The 27302-nt window shown below is 46.3% G+C and overlaps 1 protein-coding gene across 2 annotated transcripts in view; it reads left to right on the forward strand.

Moving 5' to 3' along the window:
- The window catches only part of LOC135514830 (protein bicaudal D homolog 1-like), a 34111-nt gene extending 11009 nt beyond the window's left edge, over positions 1 to 23102 (forward strand). Inside the window, exons 2-9 of one of the 2 annotated variants that reach the window (XM_064938475.1) lie at positions 9308 to 9520; positions 10218 to 10370; positions 10587 to 11063; positions 13794 to 14807; positions 15063 to 15257; positions 15558 to 15709; positions 16271 to 16481; positions 20472 to 23102. In XM_064938475.1, the coding sequence (XP_064794547.1) occupies positions 9308 to 9520; positions 10218 to 10370; positions 10587 to 11063; positions 13794 to 14807; positions 15063 to 15257; positions 15558 to 15709; positions 16271 to 16481; positions 20472 to 20618 (2562 nt within the window). In that variant the 3' untranslated portion in view covers positions 20619 to 23102. Of the gene's footprint in view, positions 1 to 9307; positions 9521 to 10217; positions 10371 to 10586; positions 11064 to 13793; positions 14808 to 15062; positions 15258 to 15557; positions 15710 to 16270; positions 20401 to 20471 lie in introns of those variants that run through there. The other variant, XM_064938474.1, reaches the window with a different exon arrangement.
- The last annotated feature ends 4200 nt before the right edge of the window (positions 23103 to 27302 follow it).

A 27302-nucleotide genomic window follows, 5' to 3' on the forward strand; every position in this document is an offset into this window, starting at 1 on the left:
CTGGAATGAAATCCTGCATTGTACATACTAGGGGGTAGAAGAGAGGCTGTGTATCTAACAGGAGTGTGTGTGTCCAGGGCTGTAGACCAGTGTTTCTCTCCACAGGTGGAGTTACACTCTGCTGGTCTGTATTAGTCTGGCACAGATCAGATGGCTCCTGACAGACCCAAGATGGTGTGAAATGGAGAGTTTAACAGGGTGTCACTCTGTGCCAGAGCATGGCCCTGTGTGAGCTCCAAGAGCTCCTAATGATGACATCACCCCTGTTAATGAGTGGGCCAGCTGAGTCCATCGGAGGGAGAGAGGACGGTGAAAGGGCACTGTCTATCCATTATAAAGAGAAAGAAAGAGAACCGGAGAGGGAAGAGGGGGAGAGAGTAGAGACAGGGCAGTATGGTGAATCCGCCTATTGTCTTGGGAAAGGGCTTTCTGTGAGAATGGTTGCTGAATACTGCCGTGTGTATGTGAGAGTGTCCACTTAGGTAACGTAAATAAAATATAGGTCACGTTCATTCGACCCCTTTGGCTGATGTGCGTTGTTTGGTCTGTTGATACCACAGCAGAAAGCTCTGTGACTCCTTGGCACGGGCAGTCCACAACACTGGCTAGCTCTACAGGGAGGGACAGTGTGAGAAACTCGAGGTACGGCCCATTAGTATTCGGTTAGAGTAGTTGTCTAAAGACACAAAGGAGAGAAAAAAAGGAGTGATAAAGAGAAATGGAAGAGAGCGGGAGAGAGGGAATTATATATAGCGCGAGAGGGGGAAAAGACACCGTGATAGAAAGACACTGTGAAGCAGGCAAAGTGCCAGAAACAATTTCAAAATGCTAATATTTCTCCCATTCTTCTCTGTCAGGCTGGCCGTGAGAGGTAAAAAGAGAGGTTTGGAGAATGTAAAACAGTCTGTTGTGATAGTAATAAAAAAAAGCTTCTTTCCCTGCCATCCTCTCTGTCAGACCATGGTGTCCTATGAGACTATAAAGCCTGAGAGGGCCTCTGTCAGAGGAGCAGGCAGTCTGTCTCTTTCTCTGCCGCCCGTCTGATGGCTCCCTCCGCAGGGCGTGGTCTCTCAGTCAGTCTGCGTGGTCCAGACCCGTGTGGCGCGAACTCAGGACCTCTGCCTCCCAAACGCACGTGACCATCCTCCCTCATGCGTCTCAGCTGATCACGTCACCTCAAAAGCCAGCTAATGAGGTGACGCAAGCGGGACACTTAAGGCTGAGGAGTAAGTTTCACACCCCATGTGCTACATAGGCACTCGCTCTAGATCAGAGTGTCTGTTAAAGTGGCAAATGTATTACCTTTTCTGTCTTTTGCAGCGTTACACCTGTGTTTGCATGAGGAGGGCCAAGGGCTGGTGGACACTGAGTCCAGAGTGACAGCTTTCTGTCTACAAGCTGTCCAGAGACTTCTGTACCTTGATAGACACTGCTTGGGCTGTTCTGAGGAGGCCAGGGGACCTTGGGTACGACAGGAACAGGTCGATATAGGTCAGACATTACTCCTTAATACTGTGCTGTGCTTTGGGTGTTCACAGAGATGTTTCACAGCCAGGAGCATGGATAATGGAGGAGCAACATTTTCACCACCCACATACCCAAATCAGAGTGCTGACCTCTGCCAGCTTGTGAGAGCGTGGTTCACTAAGTTGGGTTGCCTGCAAGAAGAGGCTGAATAGAAATCCGCCAGCGACACGGTGGAGGACTCCTCCATAATGTCCGCCAGCGACACGGTGGAGGACTCCTCCATAAAGTCCGCCAGCGACACGGTGGAGGACTCCTCCATAAAGTCCGCCAGCGACACGGTGGAGGACTCCTCCATAAAGTCCGCCAGCGACACGGTGGAGGACTCCTCCATAAAGTCCGCCAGCGACACGGTGGAGGACTCCTCCATAAAGTCCGCCAGCGACACGGTGGAGGACTCCTCCATAAAGTCCGCCAGCGACACGGTGGAGGACTCCTCCATAAAGTCCGCCAGCGACACGGTGGAGGACTCCTCCATAAAGTCCGCCAGCGACACGGTGGAGGACTCCTCCATAAAGTCCGCCAGCGACACGGTGGAGGACTCCTCCATAAAGTCCGCCAGCGACACGGTGGAGGACTCCTCCATAAAGTCCGCCAGCGACACGGTGGAGGACTCCTCCATAAAGTCCGCCAGCGACACGGTGGAGGACTCCTCCATAAAGTCCGCCAGCGACACGGTGGAGGACTCCTCCATAAAGTCCGCCAGCGACACGGTGGAGGACTCCTCCATAAAGTCCGCCAGCGACACGGTGGAGGACTCCTCCATAAAGTCCGCCAGCGACACGGTGGAGGACTCCTCCATAAAGTCCGCCAGCGACACGGTGGAGGACTCCTCCATAAAGTCCACCTGGCTGCTGCAAGCAGGTGTTGGAGGGCGTCCATTCTGCACTGCCACGCTTGTTTAGAGAGATTCTGGGGATTAAGCAGAGACTGGACCCTAGGGGGAACACCAGGAGGGTGAGGGAAATGATCCTATAGTTCAAGACTCCGGAGCTGGGTGGCCTTTTGCACAGCCAGCAAAAAGGCTCTGTCTGCGGTGGCTGTGACGGTGGCTCAGAAAGAGCCTGGCTGAGGGCAACAGGGTGGCTGGGGATTTGGGACCCGGCTATTCTCTGATAAACCTCCGATAGAGAAGCGAACAGATGATCTACGCGGCTATCGCTCAGAACAGATACGTGTCGCACCTTGATCCGTCAGGGGGGTTGTTCTGTGGGGAGGAGGAGACAGCATCTGTTTTTTTCTTGTTCCAGGCTGGTTGGTTTTTTCTGTCCTTGGTGGGTGATGTACAGGGCGAAGGTTGGGGTTGACTCTGGACCTACATGTTGGAAGGCCTAGGTATATCATGGCCAACAGGTGGAGGGACTACCTAGTAAACTACCTGTTGGGGCAGATAAAAATGACAATGTGGAGGACCAGGATACATGAGATGCAGGGGGAGGGTGTACAGACCCCAGAGCTGTGCTGCTGGGGCAGGTGCAGGCTCGGCTCACACTGGAGCATGTACAGTATATGGGGGCTGGTGAACCATCTGGGGGACTTTGTAGGGGTGTGGGGCATCAGGGGGGTTCTATGTACAGTAGATGAGGAGGGGGCTAAGTTTACATTTTCTAGGTACGTTAACATGAAGTAAAGTTTTTGCTTTTAATGATGTAACTATTGGGCCAGTAAAGGTCTTAAAAAAATTATTATTCCTCTCTTTGTTGAGCGGGTGATGGAGATGTCCCTAAGGTACTGTGTCAGGAGGATGTGTCTCTGAAAGTAGGACACAAAACAGCATAACAAATGTCTTAGTTATACCTGCAGATTACTGTAGGACTATATGAGCGAGTGGCACAGATTTCTGGGGGCACCGATTTCTATGTAACACCTGGACTATGAGTGAGTGTAAGTGGTTAGAGACCTCTGAATGACAGGAACATCTGTCTGTGATGAGAACCAGAGTGAAGAAGTGGACTTAAACAGACCCAGTTTCCTGTAGCAATGTTATAATGCCACACACACACACACACACCTCAGAAGTGTTATTGTCTGTGGTATTGTTTACTTTCTGTCATATTGGAGATTCCAGGAAACGTCTCTGGTTGATCGTCAATATATCGAGAGGCTAATATCACTTACATGGTACACAATGTAATCTAATGTCATCCCCTGTGCTTTCTCTGCTCTCTCTTCTCTCTCTCTTTCTTGCTCTCTCTCTCACACACTCTCGCTCTCTCTCTGAGACGAGGACTAACATAAAATAGAGAGGCGGTGTGAGAGAAAGAGAGCGAGAAGACAGAGAAGAAAGCACAGGGGATGACATCAGATTACGTCTCAGACAGTCTGCCTCTCTGTGGAAACCAATACCAACCTGCGGGTTTGAACTGCCAGGTTTTCAACCGGGCCCACCTTGCAGGGGGGCGGATTTAAGAACCAGCAGCTGCGGTTTGATCATTCCATCGCTACTGTTACCACCATCTTTTGGATGAAGACCATAAACTGTGTTTGACTGCTTGACCAGGCATCCCTGAGTGTGTCTGTCTGTTGGAAAGAGCCATTAAACCCCCCATGTGCTCTTAATACCTCTCGAGACTAGAGCCCTAAACCCTCCATGTGCTCTTAATACCTCTCTAGACTAGAGCCCTAAAGCCTTTCGGTGCTTCTCCCTCACTAGAGCATCCTAGCAGTATGTCTGGTGACTCAGCCTCTTCCTGTAAAATGATGTCATTTATTTATCTTTAGAAGGAGCAGAGAAAGTGTCCTCTCCTCTGAGGGATAATATACTGAGACACATCCTCTCCTTTCATCTCCTCTTGCTGTCAATGACTCAGTGTATAGCAAACTGAAACATGCAAACCAGGTGACCAGTTTGTAAGCGTTTGTACCATTAGTGTCACTGTCCTTGGTGCTGAAACATTAAGTCCTACTGAAGCGTTCAACATGATCTCTATCCCATGGAATGTCTGTTCGAAACACTGCTCATATAGGCTACCACACAAGTGAGTCAATGTTTCATGTTGGTTAGAAGTGCACTACACAGGGAATACATAGGGTCTCATTTGAGACATAACCACACCAGGATAATGTCTGTCCTAGCCAGGCAGAGACATAACCACACTAGGATAATGTCTGTCCTAGCCAGGCAGAGACATAACCATACTAGGATAATGTCTGTCCTAGCCAGGCAGAGACATAACCACACTAGGATAATGTCTGTCCTAGCCAGGCAGAGACATAACCACACTAGGATAATGTCTGTCCTAGCCAGGCAGAGACATAACCACACTAGGATAATGTCTGTCCTATCCAGGCAGAGACATAACCACACTAGGATAATGTCTGTCCTAGCCAGGCAGAGACATAACCACACTAGGATAATGTCTGTCCTAGCCAGACAGAGACATAACCACACTAGGATAATGTCTGTCCTAGCCAGGCAGAGACATAACCACACCAGGATAATGTCTGTCCTAGCCAGGCAGAGACATAACCACACTAGGATAATGTCTGTCCTAGCCAGGCAGAGACATAACCATACTAGGATAATGTCTGTCCTAGCCAGGCAGAGACATAACCACACTAGGATAATGTCTGTCCTAGCCAGGCAGAGACATAACCACACTAGGATAATGTCTGTCCTAGCCAGGCAGAGACATAACCACACTAGGATAATGTCTGTCCGAGCCAGGCAGAGACATAACCACACTAGGATAATGTCTGTCTGAGCCAGGCAGAGACATAACCACACTAGGATAATGTCTGTCCTAGCCAGGCAGAGAGTGCATGGAGAGAGGCCACATATTGGGATTTGCAGCAAATAAAAAGGCTTGGTGGCACTGTGGCCTGTTCTGCTCTGCTCTGTAATGCCTCATCTGTCTCAAGTCAAGCGGGGAGAATGTTCTACTCTACTGTCAGAGGAAATTGGATGACCAGCATTAGGGAATGCATCCCAAATGGCACCCTATTTCCTATATGGAGCCCATATGGCTCTGGTCAAATGTAGTGCACTATATAGGGAATAGGGTGCCATACTCAGCTTCTCTTCTCCACTTAAAGTGAGTGGCTGCGATAAGAGTTGATGCCATTGTAATGAAATTGTAGGGGGACACTGTTTCATTTAGGATGACATTTACTCAACCCACAGAGGTGTAAAAAAACAATGATTTAATATGGCTTTTACCTTGATGTATGCAGTCATCGTGTAAGTTATTCCTCATACATTTATATAGGTATGACCCACCTCTTTGACCATAGACAGTTGAAGTCGGAAGTTTACATACACCTTAGCCATATACATTTAAACTCAGTTTTTCACTATTCCTGATATTTAATCCAAGTAAAAATTCCCTGTCTTAGGTCTGTTAGGATCACCACTTTATTTTAAGAATGTGAAATGTCAGAATAGTAGTAGAGAGAATTATTTATTTCAGTTTTTATTTCTTTCATCACATTCCTAGTGGGTTAGAAGTTTACATACACTCGATTCCAACAATAAGTTGGGTGAATTTTGGCCCATTCCTCCTGACAGAGCTGGTGTAACTGAGTCAGGTGTGTAGGACTCCTTGCTCGCACATGCTTTTTCAGTTTTGCCCACAAATGTTCTATAGGATTGAGGTCAGGGCTTTGTGATGGCCACTCCAATACCTTGACCTTAAGCCATTTTGCCACAACTTTGGAAGTATTCTTGGGGTCATTGCCTATTTGGAAGACCCATTTACGACAAAGCTTTAACTTCCTGACTGATGTCTTGAGATGTTGCTTCAATATATCCACATAATTTCCTTTCCTCATGATGATGCCATCTATTTTATGAAGTGCACCAGTCCCTCCTGCAGCAAAGCACCCCCACAACATGATGCTGCCACCCCCGTGCTTCACGGTTGGGATGGTGTACTTCGGCTTGCAAACCTCCCCCTTTTCCCTCCAAACATAATATAGATATACAGTGGGGTAAAAAAGTATTTAGTCAGCCACCATTTGTGCAAGTTCACCCATATAAAAAGATGAGTGAGGCCTGTAGTTTTCATCATAGGTACACTTCAACTATGACAGACAAAATGAGAAAAGAAATACAAAAAATCACATTGTAGGATTTTTAATGAATTGATTTGCAAATTATGGTGGAAAATAAGTATTTGGTCAATAACAAAGTTTATCTCAATACTTCGTTTTATACCCTTTGTTGGCAATGACAGAGGTCAAACGTTTTCTGTAAGTCTTCACAAGGTTTTCACACACTGTTACTGGTATTTTGGCCCATTCCTCCATGCAGATCTCCTCTAGAGCAGTGATGTTTTGGGGCTGTTGCTGGGCAACATGGACTTTCAACTCCCTCCAAAGATTTTCTATGGGGTTGAGATCTGGAAACTGGCTAGGCCACTCCAGGACCTTGAAATGCTTCTGATGGTAGGCTTTGTTACTTTGGTCCCAGCTCTCTGCAGGTCATTCACTAGGTCCCCCCGTGTGGTTCTGGGATTTTTGCTCACCGTTCTTGTGATCATTTTGGCCCCACGGGGTGAGATCTTGCATGGAGCCCCAGATCGAGGGAGATTATCAGTAATCTTGTATGTCTTCCATTTCCTAATAATTGCTCCCACAGTTGATTTCTTCAAACCAAGCTGCTTACCTATTGCAGATTCAGTCTTCCCAGCCTGGTGCAGATCTACAATTTTGTTTATGGTGTCCTTTGACAGCTCTTTGGTCTTGGCCATAGTGGAGTTTGGAGTGTGACTGTTTGAGGTTGTGGACAGGTGTCTTTTATACTGATAACAAGTTCAAACAGGTGTCATTAATACAGTTAACGAGTGGAGGACAGAGGAGCCTCTTAAAGAAGAAGTTACAGGTCTGTGAGAGCCAGAAATCTTGCTTGATTGTAGGTGACCAAATACTTATTTTCCACCATAATTTGCAAATAAATTCATAAAAAAATCCTACAATGTGATTTTCGGAGATAAAAAAATTCTCATTTTGTCTGTCATAGTTGAAGTGTACCTATGATGTTAATTACAGGCCTCTCTCATCTTTTTAAGTGGGAGAACTTGCACAATTGGTGGCTGACTAAATACTTTTTTGCCCCACTGTAGATACTTTTGTACCTGTTTCCTCCAGCATCTTCACAAGGTCCTTTGCTGTTGTTCTGGGATTGATTTGCACCTTTCGCACCAAAGTACATTCATCTCTAGGAGACAGAACGGGTCTCCTTCCTGAGCGGTATGACGGCTGCGTGGTCCCATGGTGTTTATACTTGCGTACTATTGTTTGTACAGATGAACGTGGTACCTTCAAGGGTTTGGAAATCGCTCCCAAGGATGAACCAGACTTGTGGAGGTCTCCAATTATTTTCTGAAGTCTTGGCTGATTTCTTTTGATTTTACCATGATGTCAAGCAAAGAGGCAGTGAGTTTGAAGGTAGGCCTTGAAATACATCCACAGGTACACCTCCAATTGACTCAAATTAAGTCAATTAGCCTATCAGAAGCTTCTAAAGCCATGACATCATTTTCTGGAATTGTCCAAGCTGTTTAAAGTCACAGTCAATTTAGTGTATGTAAACTTCTGACCCACTGGAATTGTGATACCGTGAATTATAAGGGAAATAATCTGTCTGTAAACAATTGTTGGAAAAATGACTTGTGTCATGTTTGTTAACAAGAAATGTGTGAAGTGGTTGAAAAACAAGTTTTAATGACTCCAACCTAAGTGTATGTAAACTTCCGACTTCAACTCTAGGTGCTGTATTTCTCTTTACTGTGTACTGTACATGCGTTTGGAAATCCAGCTGAAATTTTTATGTGCTTTCTTGATTAAAGGACACCTTTCATTAAAAGCTAGCATATAGTGACATCTGACATAGTGTGTGTGGGTGTGAGTCTGTGTGTTTGTGTTCATGACGCATGTGTTGGCAGATGAAGGGCATCATGTGTGTATCATCAAACCACACATGACCTTTAAACCTTCAAACGCTGGAGAAAAGGTCTCGTCCCTTTTCAGTTGCAAACAGCTTCAAAACAGAACATATAACGGTCATAAACCACACAACATCCAAACGTTCCTCAGTATCTCCAATAGTTCTGATGTTTAAGTATGCTGAATCTGTCAGTTGACACAAATACATCTCTGTGCAAAATCATTACCCTCTCTGTTAGTGTGGACACGTGAGTCTGAATCGCACCGCTGAAGCTGAACTAATAGGAGAGTGATGAATAGGCTGTGGTAGTCCACTGTGGAGTCCATGCATGGCTGTTTCAGTAGACTCTACTTATTCAGTGGCCCTGTAGGGAACATTACGTTTGTCTTTCCTCTTGTCCGACTTTACGTTAAGTGCACTTAATCGTATGTATTTACATGATCATTACATTTCGGTTACGTTTAGGTTCAGCACCACATCATTTAAAGTGCTTCCACACCGAAAAGTGAGCAACGTGCTGTGTTCGATGTTCTGTTTCTAGAAGGAGAGCAGGATTCTTTGCCTGTCTCCATGGTGTGTGTGTTTGTGGTAGGGCTGCACAATGAATCCCCCCCCCCCCAAAAAATGCAGGTAGATGTTTTCGCCCATATCATCCAGCCCTACTGTGTATGTGCCTCAACTGGTTTCAGTCCGGCCCTGTGGGGTATTGTTATGCTGTCTGCAATGTACACCAGACTAAGTGGCGGAAGAGTTTCAGATGGTGGTTGCTCTTTACCTATCAATATATGTTATCGGAGTCAGAAAATAGCATTTACATAACCAGGACGTCCTATGATGTGATCCTATGCTACTGAAACGTCATAACTTCTCTCTGGCCCCTCCTCTGCCCCTCCCCAGGCGTTTGGCCAGACCTTCTCCACCCAGCGCAAGGTGGCTGCGGACGGGGAGACCAACGAAGAGACCCTCCTACAGGAGTCAGCCACTAAGGAGGCGTATTACATGAGTCGCCTGCTGGGGATCCAGTCAGAGCTCAAACAGAGCCGGACCGTCACAGTCAACACACAGGCCGACAACGAACACCTCAATACCCTGCTGCAGGAGCTCAGAGAGGTGAGGTACCAGGGGTTAGAGGTCAGGGGGGAGGGGTTTAGTGGAGACTCTGTTACAATGATGCTTGTACGAATTCGAACCCAGTCGCAGAGAAACACAGCAAGCAGAGGTAAGGTTAAATCCAGATCTTTACTTAACGTAGAAACAAGGCAACAGCACAATAGTGCACTAAACAAAACACAAGATCTAAGCAAGGATCCAGGCCAACAGAGGAACCAAAGTAGCCAGGCAACCAGGTGAACAGATGGGGAAATCAAACGCAGGTGAAACCAGTAAGAAACAATCAGGGTAACCTGGAAACTGGAAACAAGGTAAGGGTGCCCTCCAGCGGTAGCCTAAGGAAATACACTCAAAATAAAACAAACTGTGACAGACTCAGAACTGTGGGTACTTACTATATACATGTATGCACAGTTATTGGTGATGGTAGGCCCACTAGTTGATCTTAAACACGTTTTAGTGTGTGTGGCTATCAATGCCAATCGGTCAATCAATAAAATGTATTTAAGGTGTCCTAGGCTATAAAGTCCTTTTCATGTCAACATTTGTCACAAAATGCTTTACAGTAAATCCTTGTTGTGTTTGATAGTAAACCAGTCCCGTGTTGTTTTGTGAAAATAACCACGTCTTGTGTATGTGACAGTAGCCAGGGTTGTGTGTGATAACTAAACCACTGGTGTTTGTGTCTGTCCTGTAGAGTAATGAGATGTTGGAGCTACAGCGGAGCCGGATGAGAGAGGAGATCAGAGAGTATAAGTTCAGAGAGGCGCGACTCCTACAGGACTACACTGAGCTGGAGGAGGAGAACATCACCCTGCAGAAACTAGTGTCCACTCTCAAACAGAATCAGGCGAGGGAACACACACACACGCATGCGGTTGCACACACACATACACACACACACTCACTGTATCCCCATCCCTACCACCACATGATGCCTCTCCCTCTCTGCTTACCTCTTCCTCCCCTCCCCCTTTCCACTCCCTCCTTCCCACCCCCTTCCTCCCTTCTTCCCACCCCCTTCCTCCCTTCTTCCCTCCCCTTCCTCCCTTCTTCCCTCCCTCAGGTGGAGTATGAGGGGTTAAAGCATGAGATCAAGGTTCTGGAGGAGGAGACCGAGCTGTTGAACAGTCAGTTAGAAGACGCCTTACGTCTCAAAGACATCTCCGAGGCCCAGCTAGAGGAGGCCCTGGACTCCCTAAAGAGCGAGCGGGAGCAGAAGAAGCACCTCCGCAAGGAGCTGGTCCACCACCTCAGCCTGTGTGACGTCCAATACACGGGCAGCGCCCACCTCACTTTCACCTCAGCGCCACCTAGTGGCACGGCTACGCCTGTCTCCGCCCTGTCGCCCAGCTCAGAGGAGCCAGGCAGGTGTAACGGGCATCTACATGGAGGGTCAGGAACTGGGACGGGGACAGGGTCGCTGCCCAGGGCCAATGGAGAGTGTCGGGGAGCGGGGAGGAAAGGAGAGGGGATGGTGTCGGATCTGTTCAGTGAGATGAACCTGACAGAGATACAGAAGCTCAAGCAGCAGCTGCTACAGGTGGGTGGAGAAGTACGGTTCACTCAGTTAGAATGAGTAGAGTGGAGTTTCGGGAGCCTCTGGAGTTTGGTGCTCAGATTTCTCAGTGTTACAAGCATGTAACAATGACAGGATGATATCCCAACACTGTGGCAAACATAAACATACTCATTCAAACTCATTAATGTACACATAAACAATATTACAAAGTGAACACATGTACACACCGAAACTGTACAAATGAAAACGTCTATATCCCCACAGCAGCCCCATATTGTAGATGTGGGAATAAGTGTTGAATTATTCAGTGAGAGAGACTGCTGACGTAACCTCACTGCATACAGCTCTCTATTCCTGCTCTCCCTCTCTCTCTCTCTGTCTCTCTCTATCGCTCTCTAACTCTTCTCAGTCTCTCCGTCTCTCTCTGTCTCTCTCTATCGCTCTCTAACTCTTCTGTCTCTCTCTGTCTCTCTCTATCGCTCTCTAACTCTTCAGTCTCTCCGTCTCTCTCTGTCTCTCTCTATCGCTCTCTAACTCTTCTGTCTCTCCGTCTCTCTCTGTCTCTCTCTATCGCTCTCTAACTCTTCTGTCTCTCCGTCTCTCTCTATCGCTCTCTAACTCTTCTCAGTCTCTCCGTCTCTCTCTATCGCTCTCTAACTCTTCTCTGTCTCTCCGTCTCTCTCTATCGCTCTCTAACTCTTCAGTCTCTCCGTCTCTCTCTGTCTCTCTCTATCACTCTCTAACTCTTCTGTCTCTCCGTCTCTCTCTATCGCTCTCTAACTCTTCTGTCTCTCCGTCTCTCTCTATCGCTCTCTAACTCTTCTCAGTCTCTCCGTCTCTCTCTGTCTCTCTCTATCGCTCTCTAACTCTTCTGTCTCTCCGTCTCTCTCTGTCTCTCTCTATCGCTCTCTAACTCTTCTCTGTCTCTCCGTCTCTCTCTCTCTCTCTATCGCTCTCTAACTCTTCTCAGTCTCTCCGTCTCTCTCTGTCTCTCTCTATCGCTCTCTAACTCTTCTCAGTCTCTCCGTCTCTCTCTGTCTCTCTCTATCGCTCTCTAACTCTTCTGTCTCTCCGTCTCTCTCTGTCTCTCTCTATCGCTCTCTAACTCTTCTGTCTCTCCGTCTCTCTCTATCGCTCTCTAACTCTTCTCTGTCTCTCTCTATCGCTCTCTAACTCTTCTCAGTCTCTCCGTCTCTCTCTGTCTCTCTCTATCGCTCTCTAACTCTTCTCAGTCTCTCCGTCTCTCTCTGTCTCTCTCTATCGCTCTCTAACTCTTCTCAGTCTCTCCGTCTCTCTCTGTCTCTCTCTATCGCTCTCTAACTCTTCTCTGTCTCTCCGTCTCTCTCTGTCTCTCTCTATCGCTCTCTAACTCTTCTCAGTCTCTCCGTCTCTCTCTGTCTCTCTCGGCCTGCCCCTCCCTTTCTCTGTCTCTTTTAAGACTATAAATAACACAGTTTAAACCAGCAGTCAAATAAAGCACCAGTGAGAAGTTGTGGGAACAGCTGTTACTGAGCCTCTGGCTGTTACATGGACTCTAATCTAAATGTCCGCCATTTTGTTTTATAGTGGGTGTCTTCTCTTCTGTAGTTTCCTCCAGCCCAGTGGGCCAGTGAGATGAGGATGCAGTAGGATGTGTGTGGGGTTGATATGTGTCCAACCATTCACTGCAGTTCCGCAAGGTGAAACTGCATCTCCCCACACATTCCCTCAGCCTCTATCCGATTGGCTGGACTGGAGGAAAGGCTTATTTATATCCTCACTGACACACTAGACTATCGATTCAGCCCCAGTAGTGTGCAAGGTTTACTGTTCCCTCTGAAAGTGTGCAGGGTTTAGGCCCTGCTGAAATAAAACTGCATAGACCAGCATACATTTCAAGCTGGTCCATGCTGGTATTTGCTGGTCTATGCTGATTAGTGCTGGTCGGATGCTGGTCAAGCTGGTCAGACAAGAATGGTCTAGTTGGTCACGCTGGTTTACTAGGATAGTCGAGCTGGTTTTGCTGGTGACCAGCCTTCGCTGTGTTTTGGACACATACCAGCTTATGCTGGTGATGTTGGTATGCAAGTGACCAAGCTGGTCCATGCAGGTCTACGATGGTCAAGCTGGCCTGACCATGCCCATCATTATTACACTTCCCAGCATGCTCTATTGCAGTAGATTTTTTTGTTTGTTTCAATATCTTTTGTTTGTTGGGTTTTTGCATGCACATTGATTGATTAATCTTATGCTACACAAAGATAAATAACATACATTTTTCTAAACTAATACCATCTGTTAGTTGGACTTATTGCACCCATTACTGAAATGGCTGTTCCAGTTCTGAATACATGTTGTGGGTGAGGAAAAGTTACAAATATTGGATATCCCCACACTGGCTGGATTCCAATAGGAATTAAGCATCACTTTGAAAGCCAGCATGTTGTGACTTGATGCTGGTTTTGCTGATGACCAGCTTATGCAGGTCACCGTGTCCAAAACACAGCGACGGTTGGCCACCAGCAAAAAAAACAATACAAAGGCACCAAGAAATCAGAGTGAAGGCTGGTCCCCAGCAAAACCAACACCTATGCTTGTCTGTGCTGTTTTTTTCAGCAGGGGGGTTGCCTGAGGGATGAGGTGGACGGTGCTGAGTGTGCAGGGAAAATATGCAGCTTATTTAAGGTTATGGGGCTGGGGATGATGAAGACAGCTACTCATTTAACAATAGGCTGAAAATCGCTTTGTGTGTGTGTGCGTGCATGTCCATAGGTGGAGCGAGAGAAAACAGCGCTGTTGATCAGCCTGCAAGAGTGTCAGACGCAGCTGCAGCATACACAGGGTGCCCTGAACGAGCAGCACGAAAGGGCCCAACGCCTCAGCGAGAGAGTCACCGCCCTCAGGCGCCTGCACCAGGAGGCCCAGCTCGCCCAGGAGACACACCTCAACCGAGAGGCCCTGATGGAGCAAGGAGAAGAGGAAGAGGAGGAGAAAGAGAAGGGATTAATACACAGCAGGGGCCAGGCATTCTGCCACCAGACCCCGGGTCTGGAGATCCTCCAGTGTAAATACAGGGTGGCTGTAACCGAGGTGGTCGAGCTAAAGGCTGAGCTGAAGTCTCTGAGAGAGAGGTACAACCAGTCTGTGGAGGGCGGGGTGGAGGAGAGGACCCGCGGAGAGGCCCAGCACAGATCACTGGAGCAGCAGGTGGGGAGGCTGGAGAGGAGCTGCCGGGAAGGTAGGGAGAAGGTGGGGGGCCTGGAGACGGAGCTGAGAACAGCAAAGAACATGGCCAGCGAGAGCCAGGGGGCGCTCAATGCAGCACAGGACGAACTGGTCACCTTCAGCGAGGAGCTGGCTCAACTTTACCACCACGTCTGCCTCTGTAACAATGAGACGCCCAACCGGGTGATGCTAGACTACTACAGACACGGCAGAGGACTAAGGGGTATCAGTGCCTCGCTCAAGGGTGACGATACCCGCGTTCTACTCACGCCCCGCCTCGCCCGGCGGCTCGCAGCCGTTGCCGCAGCAACCTCATCGTCCACGGCGGAGTCTCGTAGCCCCTCGGAATCTCCATCCAAAGAGCGGTTGTCAGGAGAGGGAGGCCGGGACGGGGGGAGGGACAGGGACAGTCCTGTACCCCGCACCCCTCCTACGTGCTCCCCCAGCATCAGTGCCTCTTCCTCATCTTCATCATCATCATCGCCTGCGGTAGAGCCAGCTGGAGACCTGCGTAGGGAACCCATGAACATCTATAACCTCAACGCCATCATCAGAGAGCAGGTGAATCATTTGAATAAACATGTCAAACTAAGCATTTGCCATACTTAAACAGCAATATAATTTCACACGCATATATCATTACATCTTTGTTTTCATTAGCAGTTGAAAACGGAATCAGTTTATCACAGTTTGTGTGCCAGGTGTCACCTTTAACCTTCCAAATGGTCATCATGAAGCTAACAGACACAGATTTGAGTGTATATGACAACATCAGCTAATGTTCGCTAACAACCTCCCTTGATGAACATGCTGCAGGTGAGGCACCTCCAGAGGGCAGTGGACCGGTCACTCCAGCTGTCCAGACAGAGGGCTGCAGCCAGGGAACTGGCCCCACTGTTTGACAAGGACAAAGAGGCCTGTATGGAGGAGATACTGAAGCTCAAGTCTCTGCTCAGCACCAAGAGAGAACAGATAGCTACCCTCAGACTGGTGCTCAAAGCGAACAAACAGGTCAGACATGGACAGGGTGTCCACAATATGGATACCTATGGATGGTCATACGCTGTCTAATACTGCCTTGCAAGAATCTACTTTGAGGCTCGTCACGAGAAATCTCCAAAAGCTGTAGATGGTTCTCACACCAAGCTAGCAGGCTATATAGAGGCTGCGGTCACAGTCACACTAATGTCCTCACTTAGAAAACAATTGAAAATTCAAACTCCCTTGGGGGTAAAAATGTATTCAGACTTCAATGGGACTTTCTGTTTAAATAACGGTTCAAGAAATGTCCCTGTTCCCTTGTTCTTGCAGACTGCAGAGAATGCCCTGGCCAACCTGAAGAGTAAGTATGAGAATGAGAAGCACATGGTGACAGACACCATGATGAAGCTGAGGAACGAACTGAAGGCCCTGAAGGAGGATGCTGCCACCTTCTCATCGCTCAGAGCCATGTTCGCTACCAGGTGACTATTTCCCTCCTCGCTCTATCCCTTCATCTCTCTTTCTTCTGTTGACTTCTTGTTGTTCGCCATCCAGGTGACTATTTCCCTCCTCGCTCTATTCCTTCATCTCTTTCTTCTGTTGACTTCTTGTTGTTCACTACCAGGTGACTATTTCCCTCCTCGCTCTATCCCTTCATCTCTCTTTCTTCTGTTGACTTCTTGTTGTTCGCCATCCAGGTGACTATTTCCCTCCTCGCTCTATTCCTTCATCTCTTTCTTCTGTTGACTTCTTGTTGTTCACTACCAGGTGACTATTTCCCTCCTCGCTCTATCCCTTCATCTCTCTTTCTTCTGTTGACTTCTTGTTGTTCACTACCAGGAGAGAGACCAAGGACCAGGGATAGATTGTTAAAAGGATAGACTAGTTCTACATCCTACCCTTACTATATCTCCTCCGCTCTCTCCATTCTCTCTCTCTCTCTCTCTTCTCTACTTTTTTTCTGAACCCATCTCCACCTACGCTGTGTAACCAAAACTTTTGTTTTTTGCAAGCACCCAACCCCTCTCCTTGAAACTTCTCAGGTGTGACGAGTATGTGACTCAGCTGGATGAGATGCAGAGGCAGCTGGCTGCGGCGGAGGATGAGAAGAAGACGCTCAACTCCCTCCTGCGGATGGCCATCCAGCAGAAACTAGCCCTGACCCAGCGTCTGGAGGACCTAGCCTTCGACCAGGAGCAGTCGCACTGCACCCGCAGCGGCAAGGTGGCCCGCATGAAGAGAAGCACCCCCAAAGTAAGTCCTGGTCCTCCCTCCAGCCCCACCACCGGCACTGGCGCCCCCTTAAGCCTGACCTCTGCTACTACAGATGCCACAGCCCTAGCTCTGAGCTCCCCTACGACACATCATAGACACCCCCTCAGCCCCTCCTCCACGGCCCCCTCAGGCCCCACAATACCAGGCAGTCCCCCCTCCCTGGAGGCACCCTCCTCCTCCTGGACCCCCCCATCCACCCCCCACAGGCTGGCTCACTCCCAGTGGGCACTGGGTGTCCGGACGTTAGAGGTCGACTCCCACAGTTTCAGTCTCGACTCCCATAGTTTTAGTTTAGAACGTAGCAGTACTGGGCTCTCCAGGCATTACTCCTCAGACACACGGCCGTCTCCTGGCAGGGGTACTCAGCCTGGCTCGGCCCCCTCCTCCCCCTACCGTTCTCCCATACTGGGGTCTCGCCGGTTGACATGGAGCTCCCCTCGAACTCGCCCCCTTACCAACCTGACGCGTACCTCAGCCCTTTATACCCCCTCTTCTTACACCCCTCCTAGTTCCTATACCCCTTCTAGTTCCTACACCCCTTCCTCCCCTTATACCCCCTCCAGTTCCTATACCCCTTCATCTGCTCATTACTCTCCTTCATCATATATCCCATCCTCTTCATACACCCCCCACACTTCATATAGCCACACCAGCAGCTACAGTCCACTCTACCCTAGGTACTACGGTTCCCATCGGCCCCCTCACTGACACTAAACTACAGTTCCCATAAACCTCCTCACTGACAACACTACAAATCCAACGAGTCTCCTCTCTAAACAGAACTACAGATTCCATTGGCCCCTTCCCAGACACTAAACTACAATTCCCATCAACCTCCTCACTGACACTACTACAAATCCCATCCGCCTCTTTAATGGCGCTAAACTACATTTCCCATCAGCCCCTGGGGGAGTGGGTGGGGCTCACAGAGAGGAGGACAGACTGGTTTTCTGTTTTTTGTGCCTAAGCCTCTGGTGTCGATGCAGCATGTGGATGAGGCTCTGTATCGGCGTGAATGTTCAGACTGACTTTCCTCAGGGATTTAACACAACATGGAGCACAAGTGGCCCTGCCTTCCTCTTATTCACAGACTGTTGATCGGTCTAAACTACAGGAGAGACAGAACACTTTTCAGACTATACATCAGTAGTTTTGGTCTTGCCCTTTAAATCAAATCACCATCCACACAATCAAGTGAATATGAGTGCAGGACCTTACCGCTGTTTGGAAAGACAGATGAGAAGGACATTTAAAGGAATTTGTTCAAATGTTGGACTGAGGTCTCCACAGATCAACCACTTGACAGTGTTATTCTCTCTCTGTTTTTAATGAAAATCACACAGATACTGTAACCAAATGTCATTCAAAGCAAGTACTGGATAAGACAGGTCAATGATTATGGATTGTTTGCTATTTTTAATTGTTCAGTTATTACTCACAGCTCTGTAACACTGTCCTCACAATGTTATTGCAATCATCCTCACATCTGCTCTGTAAACCTGGCACATATTTAGAGTCTAGCACCACCCAATGGCAGTTTGTAATATCACTATATATATATTCAGGATAATATCATATTAAATATCATATTAAACCTGTAACATAAATGACCTGGAATCAGCACACCATGATGGTTTGAATGATAGCATTATGAGACAGAGCGAGATGGGTGATTCTGGGTTTCATATCAGTAGGCGAGACAGACAGTGAGCTGTGGCTACGTAGCACCCCTAGTGCCTCGGAGGGTAACTCTAGAGGAACACATAGATGAATGAATGTAATTGATAGATAGAAAACTCAGGAAGCGAACACACACACACTTTTCAACTGGGGTTCGACAAGGACGTATTGTTAACCAGAATTACATTACACTGTTATAGAAATATAGACCAACATTTGAATGACATTTAGGCTATGGGTTAGTTAGTGTAGAGCTACTGTATGATGCATAGATTCCACAGTTCCTGCACACATGATAGTGTGTCACCTGTGTATGTGTGTGCCTTAACTACAGCAGCTGATCAGTGCAACGACAATGACTGATCAGACATCATTTCTATCAGCTCACCGTTTTGTTTTTTTAACAACTCTTCTTTTCATGCCAACAACAACAGTTTTCACATGTTTTTTTTGGCCCTATCCAATAGGTTAGAATGGACAATAACAAAGCCTTGCCAAATGATCAGCGTAAGTGTTTGTAAACAGTGCTCTTGATGAGGGATACACTGCTACTGGGTGTTGGCCAGTGAGTAGGCTTTGCCAACTTTGGCCCAATCCATGCACAGTTTGGTTTTGACGGGAAGAACTAAGGGGACGTGGCTGACGCGCAAACCGATGTTTCATTTTTGAATTGGTTAAAACTAGGTTAAGGTTATGAGTTTGGTTAAGGTAAGGGTCAGTTATAGATTTTGGCTAGTTGGGCTGTCAATGGGATGCTGGTCAGAAAAGTCTCCTTCGTCTCTCCCTGTTTTGACTCCCCTCTCTAGTATTGGCCCAGTCCAGTCTCCCCCTCCCCCACCAGTCCCAAGTTTGGAGCCCAGAGTACCACAACAACTCTGTGTCTATACTCTAACAATCCCAGTCTCCATTGGTTCAAGTGATCTACATGTTGTTATAACAGGCAATATGGAGCAACAAAACAAAACGCATTTGACAGGACTCCTCTTAGCTACTTTGTTGACAACGTTTGGTGAACATTTACATTTTTTCCATAACAGAAATACTGACTGTTCTTGCACTCATTGTTGGGCTGATTGAGCTGGTTGAATGTTTTTTTTCTTCCAATAGTCATCTAATGGTGACTGTACAGAAACACAATGAACACTGTAGATTTGGCGTGGGAACCACCTCAGTGACCTTCACGTTTCTATACATGGAGCTAGTATTACTCTGTTAGCACCATCTACCTGCCTTGGCACAACACTGTATGCCTGTTACTTTAAGCAGAACACCTTTGTAGTTGTAGTATAGTGTAGGTTACAATATGGAACATTTCCATCGTAGGGTAAATTAGCTGGATATAGATCTTTTCTGCAACAAGGGAATGAAAAGTGAAGGATTGTCAAAGATCAAATAGATGCTAGGGGTCGCTGTCTTAGCTTCTCAAGAAAGGAAACCAGTGTGACCTCCTCTCTGTGAAACCCTCCTCGTTCCGCCCGACTCGCACTTTCCAATACACACACACACACACACCAAACTCATTCCTGTTTTCGGTCCCGCTACATCAAAGTTCCATCCGTACATGCAAGAGGCTCTTACTCCTGTCAAATGCGTTGTTCCCCTTTCAGATATATTTGTTTCCCATCAGATCTATTGGCCTGTGATTTCTCCCTCTATGTGAATACAGTGAATGTCATTTTCCTCCTCTGCTCTGTTTCAGGAGTCTTTCATAATGTGAAACATTGCCAATCCCTGTTTTAACGCCATATCCATTTTCAGGCAAACTGTTAATAATTACCACTCATTGTCAGCCAGTTAGCTTTTGAGCACTTTCTATGCATGTGTATATAACACAGATTATTGGAAAGCTGTATCCTGTGTGCAGTGCTATGTTCATACTCTTCGTATATACTGTAAATATCATGTATAAATCACCTGTATTTTGTGTGTCGTCTTTTCTGTTTTGAGTGGCCTTGAACATCTCTCTCATGTGTTCTCCTCTCATGGGTTATGGGAGGAATGCTTTACACAGCCTGCTCAGTTATTGCACAAGCACACAGGTTCATCATAGCATACTGTAAGCGTACATTCCGTGGAACAGTACAATATATCAAATATATGAGTTTTTAGGCATTTGAGAATATTTAAGAATAGGAACATTCTTGCAGAAATGTTGAATGTGCTTCTTGAAAATGCTGATATTGGGGTGATTTTCTTTGGTAAGTAGTCTGAATTTTTCCCTTCCTGGATATGATCATCTGTGATGTCCCCTGCTCCCCATCCCTGTCACCTCTCCATCTAATCTGTCAGTCTCTCATAGATCGTCAGAAGTCTGCTGCCACAGTGCCGCCAGTCTCCTCACAGCTAAGGTGGCCTCCCAAGCCAGCAGGTAAACAGTTTAGACCAGTACAGGCTAAAACTAGCCTGAATCCCAGTCTGTTTGTGCTATCATGCTAACTCCTCACTCATTATCATGCCACAAAGAAAACATTTTTATTTTACTAGGCAAGTCAGTTAAGAACAAATTCTTATTTTCAATGACAGCCTAGGAACAGTGGGTTAACTGCCTGTTCAGGGGCAGAACGACAGATTTTTACCTTGTCAGCTCGGGGATTCACTCACTCTAACACTCTAACCACTAGGCTACCCTGCCGCCCCAACAATGAGTTGGCAAGAGCACAAACAGATCTAGGACCAGGCTAAAACTTTACATGGGACTGAAACTTTGCATGTGTTCACAGTTTAAGTACATTTTCCCATGTAATTTTGCTTGTAAAGTATAGCCAGGGTACAGCATCAGGAATTCAATCCTGTGTGTTTTGTGTGTGTGAGTTTTTTGTGCCTTGACCTAACATGACCTACCATTGTCAATCACCACTGATACCTCCTTTTGTCTGTGAGTAATCGAGGTGATGTCTGAGATCTTTGTCAGGTACCGTGTATCTCCTGTTATCTCCTCTCCTCTTCCTCTTGTCTTCTGGTTGTCTCTGGTCATGCTCCTCCCAGACGTAGCATTGTGTCAGTTATCCAGGAGCACCAAACTCACTGCCCGCTGAGCAGCTACCGCAGCGGCCCCCCACGAGTGCCTCTCCTTTGGCTCGCCCAGCCGCCTTGTCCCCCTGGTCCTCTATAACCCTGGAACTACTACACCCTGACCTCCAACCCCATCACAGCACTCTGCAGGGCAGAGCCAGAGCAGTGCCTCTCGCTGTGGAAGAGAAGGACGACGCTCACAAAGACTTATAAGAGACTGTCTGACTGAGGGTTTTTGGGAGAAAAGAGCGACATGCCGCCATCTTTGCTACCAAGCTAGCTATTAGTCATTGTTCATCATGTCTTTGTCTATGGTGTTTTGGGGGTTGTTGAAATATACTTTTATGTTACGACCAGTGATGATTATTTTGTTTGGGTTCAAGAGGTGGACAACTGTTGGGTTTTGCTGAATGTATAGCTAGCTGTACAATCATTAACGGTACCACACAGTTTGTCGCGAATGTCAAGGTGGCAGTGGACAAAGCCATAACTGTGTATTTGAAATGCATGTAAAAAAAAAATTGAAAAAAAAGACATATTAGCTTCCACAAACACAGATTGTTTAAGTCATTTTCTTCTCTTTTCATCGATTGTCCCCACCCCTCACCAAGATCGTAGTTTTTTATATTCTATGGAATTGCTTTCAAACACATGTTGCTCACGCACCCTACGGTATATGAATATGTTTCTATTGTACTTTGAATGTGTTTTTACAGGATAAGAGATTTACAAACACTGTAAAGGCTGACAGTGCTTGTACCATCACTGTCCTTCCTTTTGCTTCTACAGTATCTATGTTGAAGCATCCTCTTCGTCCCAAATGACACCACATTCCCCAAAGTAGTGCACTACATAGGGCATAGGGTGCCATTCGGGACGTACTTTTCGTCCTTCATCTTTCTCTGAAGGCCTCAATCAACCTCCTGAATGTCAAGCACAAACTGACCAATGCATTCCAATACTAGTTATGATCGACTGTTAACCCCCACTGGGTTAAATAATGATGTTGAAAGTAGATCTCTATCCAAGATTGCCTTTTGTTTTCTACATCCTGTGTATGGAAGCAACCATGCTGGATCGGCGTGTAGACAGTTTTCACTATAGAATAGTAGTACTAGTAGCACTGTAGTGTTAGTAATAGTAGAGGTAGTTGGCAGTTTATGCTGTACTGTATTCAACCATGATGCTATGTATCCTAACCTAGAAATACCAATTTGGAGCTTTTCTCAAACCACCACCCAGCAACTTTTAACCATCTATATAAAACGTCCACTCAGTCACAGCTCATAAGCGTGGCAAAATGGGATGAATTCACACACCTCAGCCTGGCTTTAGACAGAAGACTCTGTTTCTAAAGGATCTCTGACCAGAACTGTGGTTGCTAACTGCAGTTGGGTTTCAAAAACGTTGGGTTTTGACATGCTTTGGTGTTATTCTGGTGAATGCTGTCTGCTCCATTCCTTACTAGGCTTCTCAGACATCACGTGAAGCAGATGAAGGAGAAGGAAGGTGTTTTGTGTAACCAGCCAGAGACTGTATTAACCCACAGAGCTAAAACCCTACGCATTTGTTTGGGAGAGCAAACTTGCTTTGGAGCACAATGGCTTTAAACTTATCAGATGGTTCAAATACCATTGAAGGTATACATAGCTTACTGTATGTTCAGTTGACCTATGAAGAAAATGATTAATGTTACTAGCTACTTTTTCTGGACCTGGAGTGTATAAGTACTCAGGGCACAAAGATGAAGCTCTGAATGTGTGTCCCATAATAAAGATGAACGGACTGGCTTGCACAATTTCAACACTACTCGACAACTCAATAAAAACCATCAAACAGCAATATATACATGTATGGTATCTTTCAAATCATTTTTATTGCATATTTAACCATGTAAAGGCTACATTTCAAAACACAATAAATCCCCCCTAATCTTATAGGGGACTGCTAAACACTTCCGCATATTTATTTTGAAACATTACCATCAACACCTTTAGGAAAATGGCATTCGAGTTTTGGCCACCAAAAGCTCACAGGGGGTGGAGGGTTTATTGGTGCCATTGTTAAGATCTATCGGATTCGATGTCACTGATGGAGATTCATAGCATGTGGAAATTTGTATTGGACTTTTGGAATTTGGTACGCCTATTTACGTTTCTGTTGGAGGAGCAGCTCGGTAATTAACGTTACCTGAGTAAATCCCACCGGCGCCTCGAATCCGATCTCTATTCACGATCAGGTTAACAATACGTTGTATAAAGGTTATTATAAATCATATTACCATGTTTGACGGTGACCTGATGAAGAGGGGGAGTGTGAAGACCACTCATCGTGAGACGGAGGAGTTTGGGCGGACGGCGGTGAGGAGAAAGTCGAAGGGAATACCGCAGGAGACAGAAGGTCAGCCGTCTCCAACTGCAGTTGTTTTTTGGAAACGTTGAGTGAGTGCGTCAGCGCAAATAAAACTCACTGGACACATTTCAAATGTATCCTACTATAGCCTAGGTTGACTGTGTGGTTTTTGCATCGCTTGTTATGATGGATTTAACTCATTTTGAGCAAATTAGTGGAGATGGATCTTCAGTGGCTCCTGACTTGAAGTCATATGTTGAGTAAACGGTGAAGAAGATGCCCACAGCCAAGTCATCTTTAGATAGAAAGTCTGACCGGAGAGAGGCAAACACTGGTGTGGTGTGTTGACATGAACGAGGTGTGCATGTCATTGGGGAACACAATCTAATGCTGTCGGAATTGACTGGTCTGGTCAACCCTGTTCAGTTGTGGCAGAACACCAGCCATTCAGTGACGGCCCTAGTGCCTCCTAGTTAGTGCCTAGCTGATGGCTTTCTGTCATGGCCACAATGGAGACACTATTAGCGCCTATTCTAATTGTAAACTAACTCAGGCAATGTATTATTAGTGGTTGAGTTACCCTGCACTTTTGTTTTTAGGGTGGCTAGCACAAGTGCATTGAAACTAGCCCATGTTATTTTTTTTACTGAAGTGGGTGAACTCAGCCTTGTCTAAGGCAGAAGAGGAACATGTTGGTAATTTCACTAGTTAAATGAATCTACCACTGGCATGCCCTGGTGGGTGTGTATCCTGACACAACACTAGTTATGTTAATCTACCACTGGCATGCCCTGGTGGGTGTGTATCCTGACACAACACTAGTTATGTTAATCTACCACTGGCATGCCCTGGTGGGTGTGTATCCTGACACAACACTAGTTATGTTAATCTACCACTGGCATGCCCTGGTGGGTGTGTATCCTGACACAACACTAGTTATGTTAATCTACCACTGGCATGCCCTGGTGGGTGTGTATCCTGACACAACACTAGTTATGTTAATCTACCACTGGCATGCCCTGGTGGGTGTGTATCCTGACACAACACTGAATATGTTTGTAAACAATGTTCTCTGGGTGTTGTGTGTTTGTCTGTGCAAATTGGCAGCAGCAGGGCTCAGCTCTTCGGGTTTACTGAAGTTGAGCTAAACTGAAATCTCCTTTCCCCTGCACAAAATGACTGGAGGTTGCCTGTGGCTCTCTAGATTTAGTCTACATAGTGCTGACGCCATAACAGAGAGTGTCTGGGATGTCTGCCAAGGCATTGACTGAGTACAGCTGACTGGTATAATATGTTACAGTGATTTACTGTCCCTTACATGCTAATGTACTGGTTTATTGTTTGTGAAGATGTAGTGGAGATGGCAGTATTTCTCACCATAGCCTCATGTTAATGTTATTGCCCCCAGTAATAATCTGGAGACAGTAGGTCATAGGGTCAGAAGTAAAAAAATCAACCTAGGTAAGATGTTAACCAAATACTCTTGAGTTATTGATGGAACTGTTTTGTCACCTGAATTCACTCAGGAAGCTCTGCCCCTTACACATCCTCTGACAAGACAGTCACACACTGACCATTCTGACAGACTGACCACTCAGTCAAAAAGGGACACTCGTGTGAATTGAAGTTGTGGGCTTTTTCTTGACCAGAAACATGCATGTTGGTCCTGGTCAGTCCCTGGATGGGAGACCAGATGCTGCTGGAAGTGGTGGGGGAGGGCCAGTAGGAGGCAGTCTTTCCTCTGGTCTAAAAAATATCCCAGTGCCCCAGGGCATTGATTGGGGACACTGCCCAGTGTAGGGTGCTGTCTTTCGGATGGGACATTAAACGGGTGTCTTGACTCTCTGAGGTCATTAAAGAATCCATGGCACTTATTGTAAGAGTAGGGGTGTTAACCCCTGTGACCTGGCTAAATTCACAAGCTCTCCCTCATACCATCACAGTCACCTAATCATCCCCAGCTTACAATTGGCTCATTCTTCCCCCTCCTCTCCCCTGTAACTATTCCCCAGGTCGTTGCTGTAAATGAAAACGTGTTCTCAGTCAACTTACCTGGTAAAATAAAATAAAAACACTGTTCGTTCAGTTGGTTGACTATTTCACAGTGCCATTTAAACTAGCTAACTAACATTCGATTTAACTGGCAACTGTATGACAAACACACAGGGTTTGAGTGTGTGTCTGTGAACACAAACTCTGCCAATACTGAAGAGTCAGCGTTATTAGGCTAAACTCGTGTTGACAGTTGGCTCTTTCCATCTAATTTTTACCTAGCCCGGGTAGCAGTCTGTCTGACTTATCATGACACTCCTTATCACGGTAAACAGCATGACTGAGTACATGGACTGGAATGTTAGCCTGAAATCCAGTTTTGCTAACTTTTGCCCACTTCAAAACAACAAACGGTCGCTTTAGTCGTCCACTCCTCCTCAGTAGACACCGACTGCAGTCTGTTGGTTAAAACATGGAGCCGATTATCTTTCCAGTGACGTCAAGAAAGACTAGAAATGGTTAACACGTTGAGAGAAGTGAGGCTGAAAAGCAGTCTGGTGACTGGGAGAAACACCATCTCAGCGACGCGTGGGGAATTTAGCTGTTTCACTTTGATTCCTGGCATTGTTAATAATATCACTAAGCTTGGCATCATTTTGTCCAGGAATGCAGTTGTTTGTATTTCATTTCTCCTGACATCATTGGGAAAACTCCCGAAAGCATTGGAAACTCGTAGAATAAGCGAGCTAACGACTTCAGTTAAAGAACAATGTCCTCTTTATCATAATAAAAAATGAGGCCACTTCATTTACAAAGGAATTCAGAGGCACCACATTTGGAGTAAAAAACGGTCGAGTAGTGCGCTACATCCATTATGAATTCTGTAACAAGGTGACAGACCATTCTCCTGCTCAAACACTTTTTTTCCTTATTTTTTCACTGTTTATTCAGTTTTTACAGACAATTCACTCATTAGTCAACCCAATTGAAAAAATATAATTAACCAAAAAGAAAAGGGGAGGGGAAAAAACGGTCACCTTTTAAAGATACCGTACTTTACACAAGGTACAACGGTTGAAGGGGCAATCTACATTTCAAACAACAAAGCAGCCATCCCGCTAATGTTCCTGTAAACAGCTGAAGAATAGGGGTGGAGAAATGCAACCACTCTCACATTCATAGACCCCAGCTATGGATGCAAAGACTGAGCATCCAGTAGACCAAAACTATAGTTTTAACCATTTGAGGTTATAGTGTTTTGTTTACAAGTACATTGTTCACAAACAACGGGGCAAAACACGCTTACATTTTGCGTTCCGTCGCGGTAAAACGGTTGATCCAAGCTCATTAGTCATCTGCAAGTTACATTATTCAAGAATCAATGGACACATTTCACCAATCTCAAAGTCCAGAAATGGCTGTAGCAATCACAGATTGTCCCTCCAACCAATGTCACAGGGGTGTCGATTACAGATTGATTATTGATTATTATTGATTCATTACAGAGGATGGACTGTTCAAACTAGGTTAACTTCCTCGTAACTTACTGTATGTCACTGGTAGGTGTCCAGTCTCTCGCTCTCCCTCAGAACTGAGCAGCAGTACATGTGGCTCTGTGTATAGTACTGTAGCAGTGGGAGCATCATTACCTCATAGAGAGGAGGTCAATGGAAAGAGCCCTGTCAAGAAATCCCTACTCAAAGCACAGTACAGGGACTGAAAGGAGTGTGGTTTAACGTGCACTGCAAGATAAATGTAGCCTGG

Source organism: Oncorhynchus masou, chromosome 26 (assembly GCF_036934945.1).
Source record: "Oncorhynchus masou masou isolate Uvic2021 chromosome 26, UVic_Omas_1.1, whole genome shotgun sequence".
Lineage (NCBI taxonomy): Eukaryota > Metazoa > Chordata > Actinopteri > Salmoniformes > Salmonidae > Oncorhynchus > Oncorhynchus masou.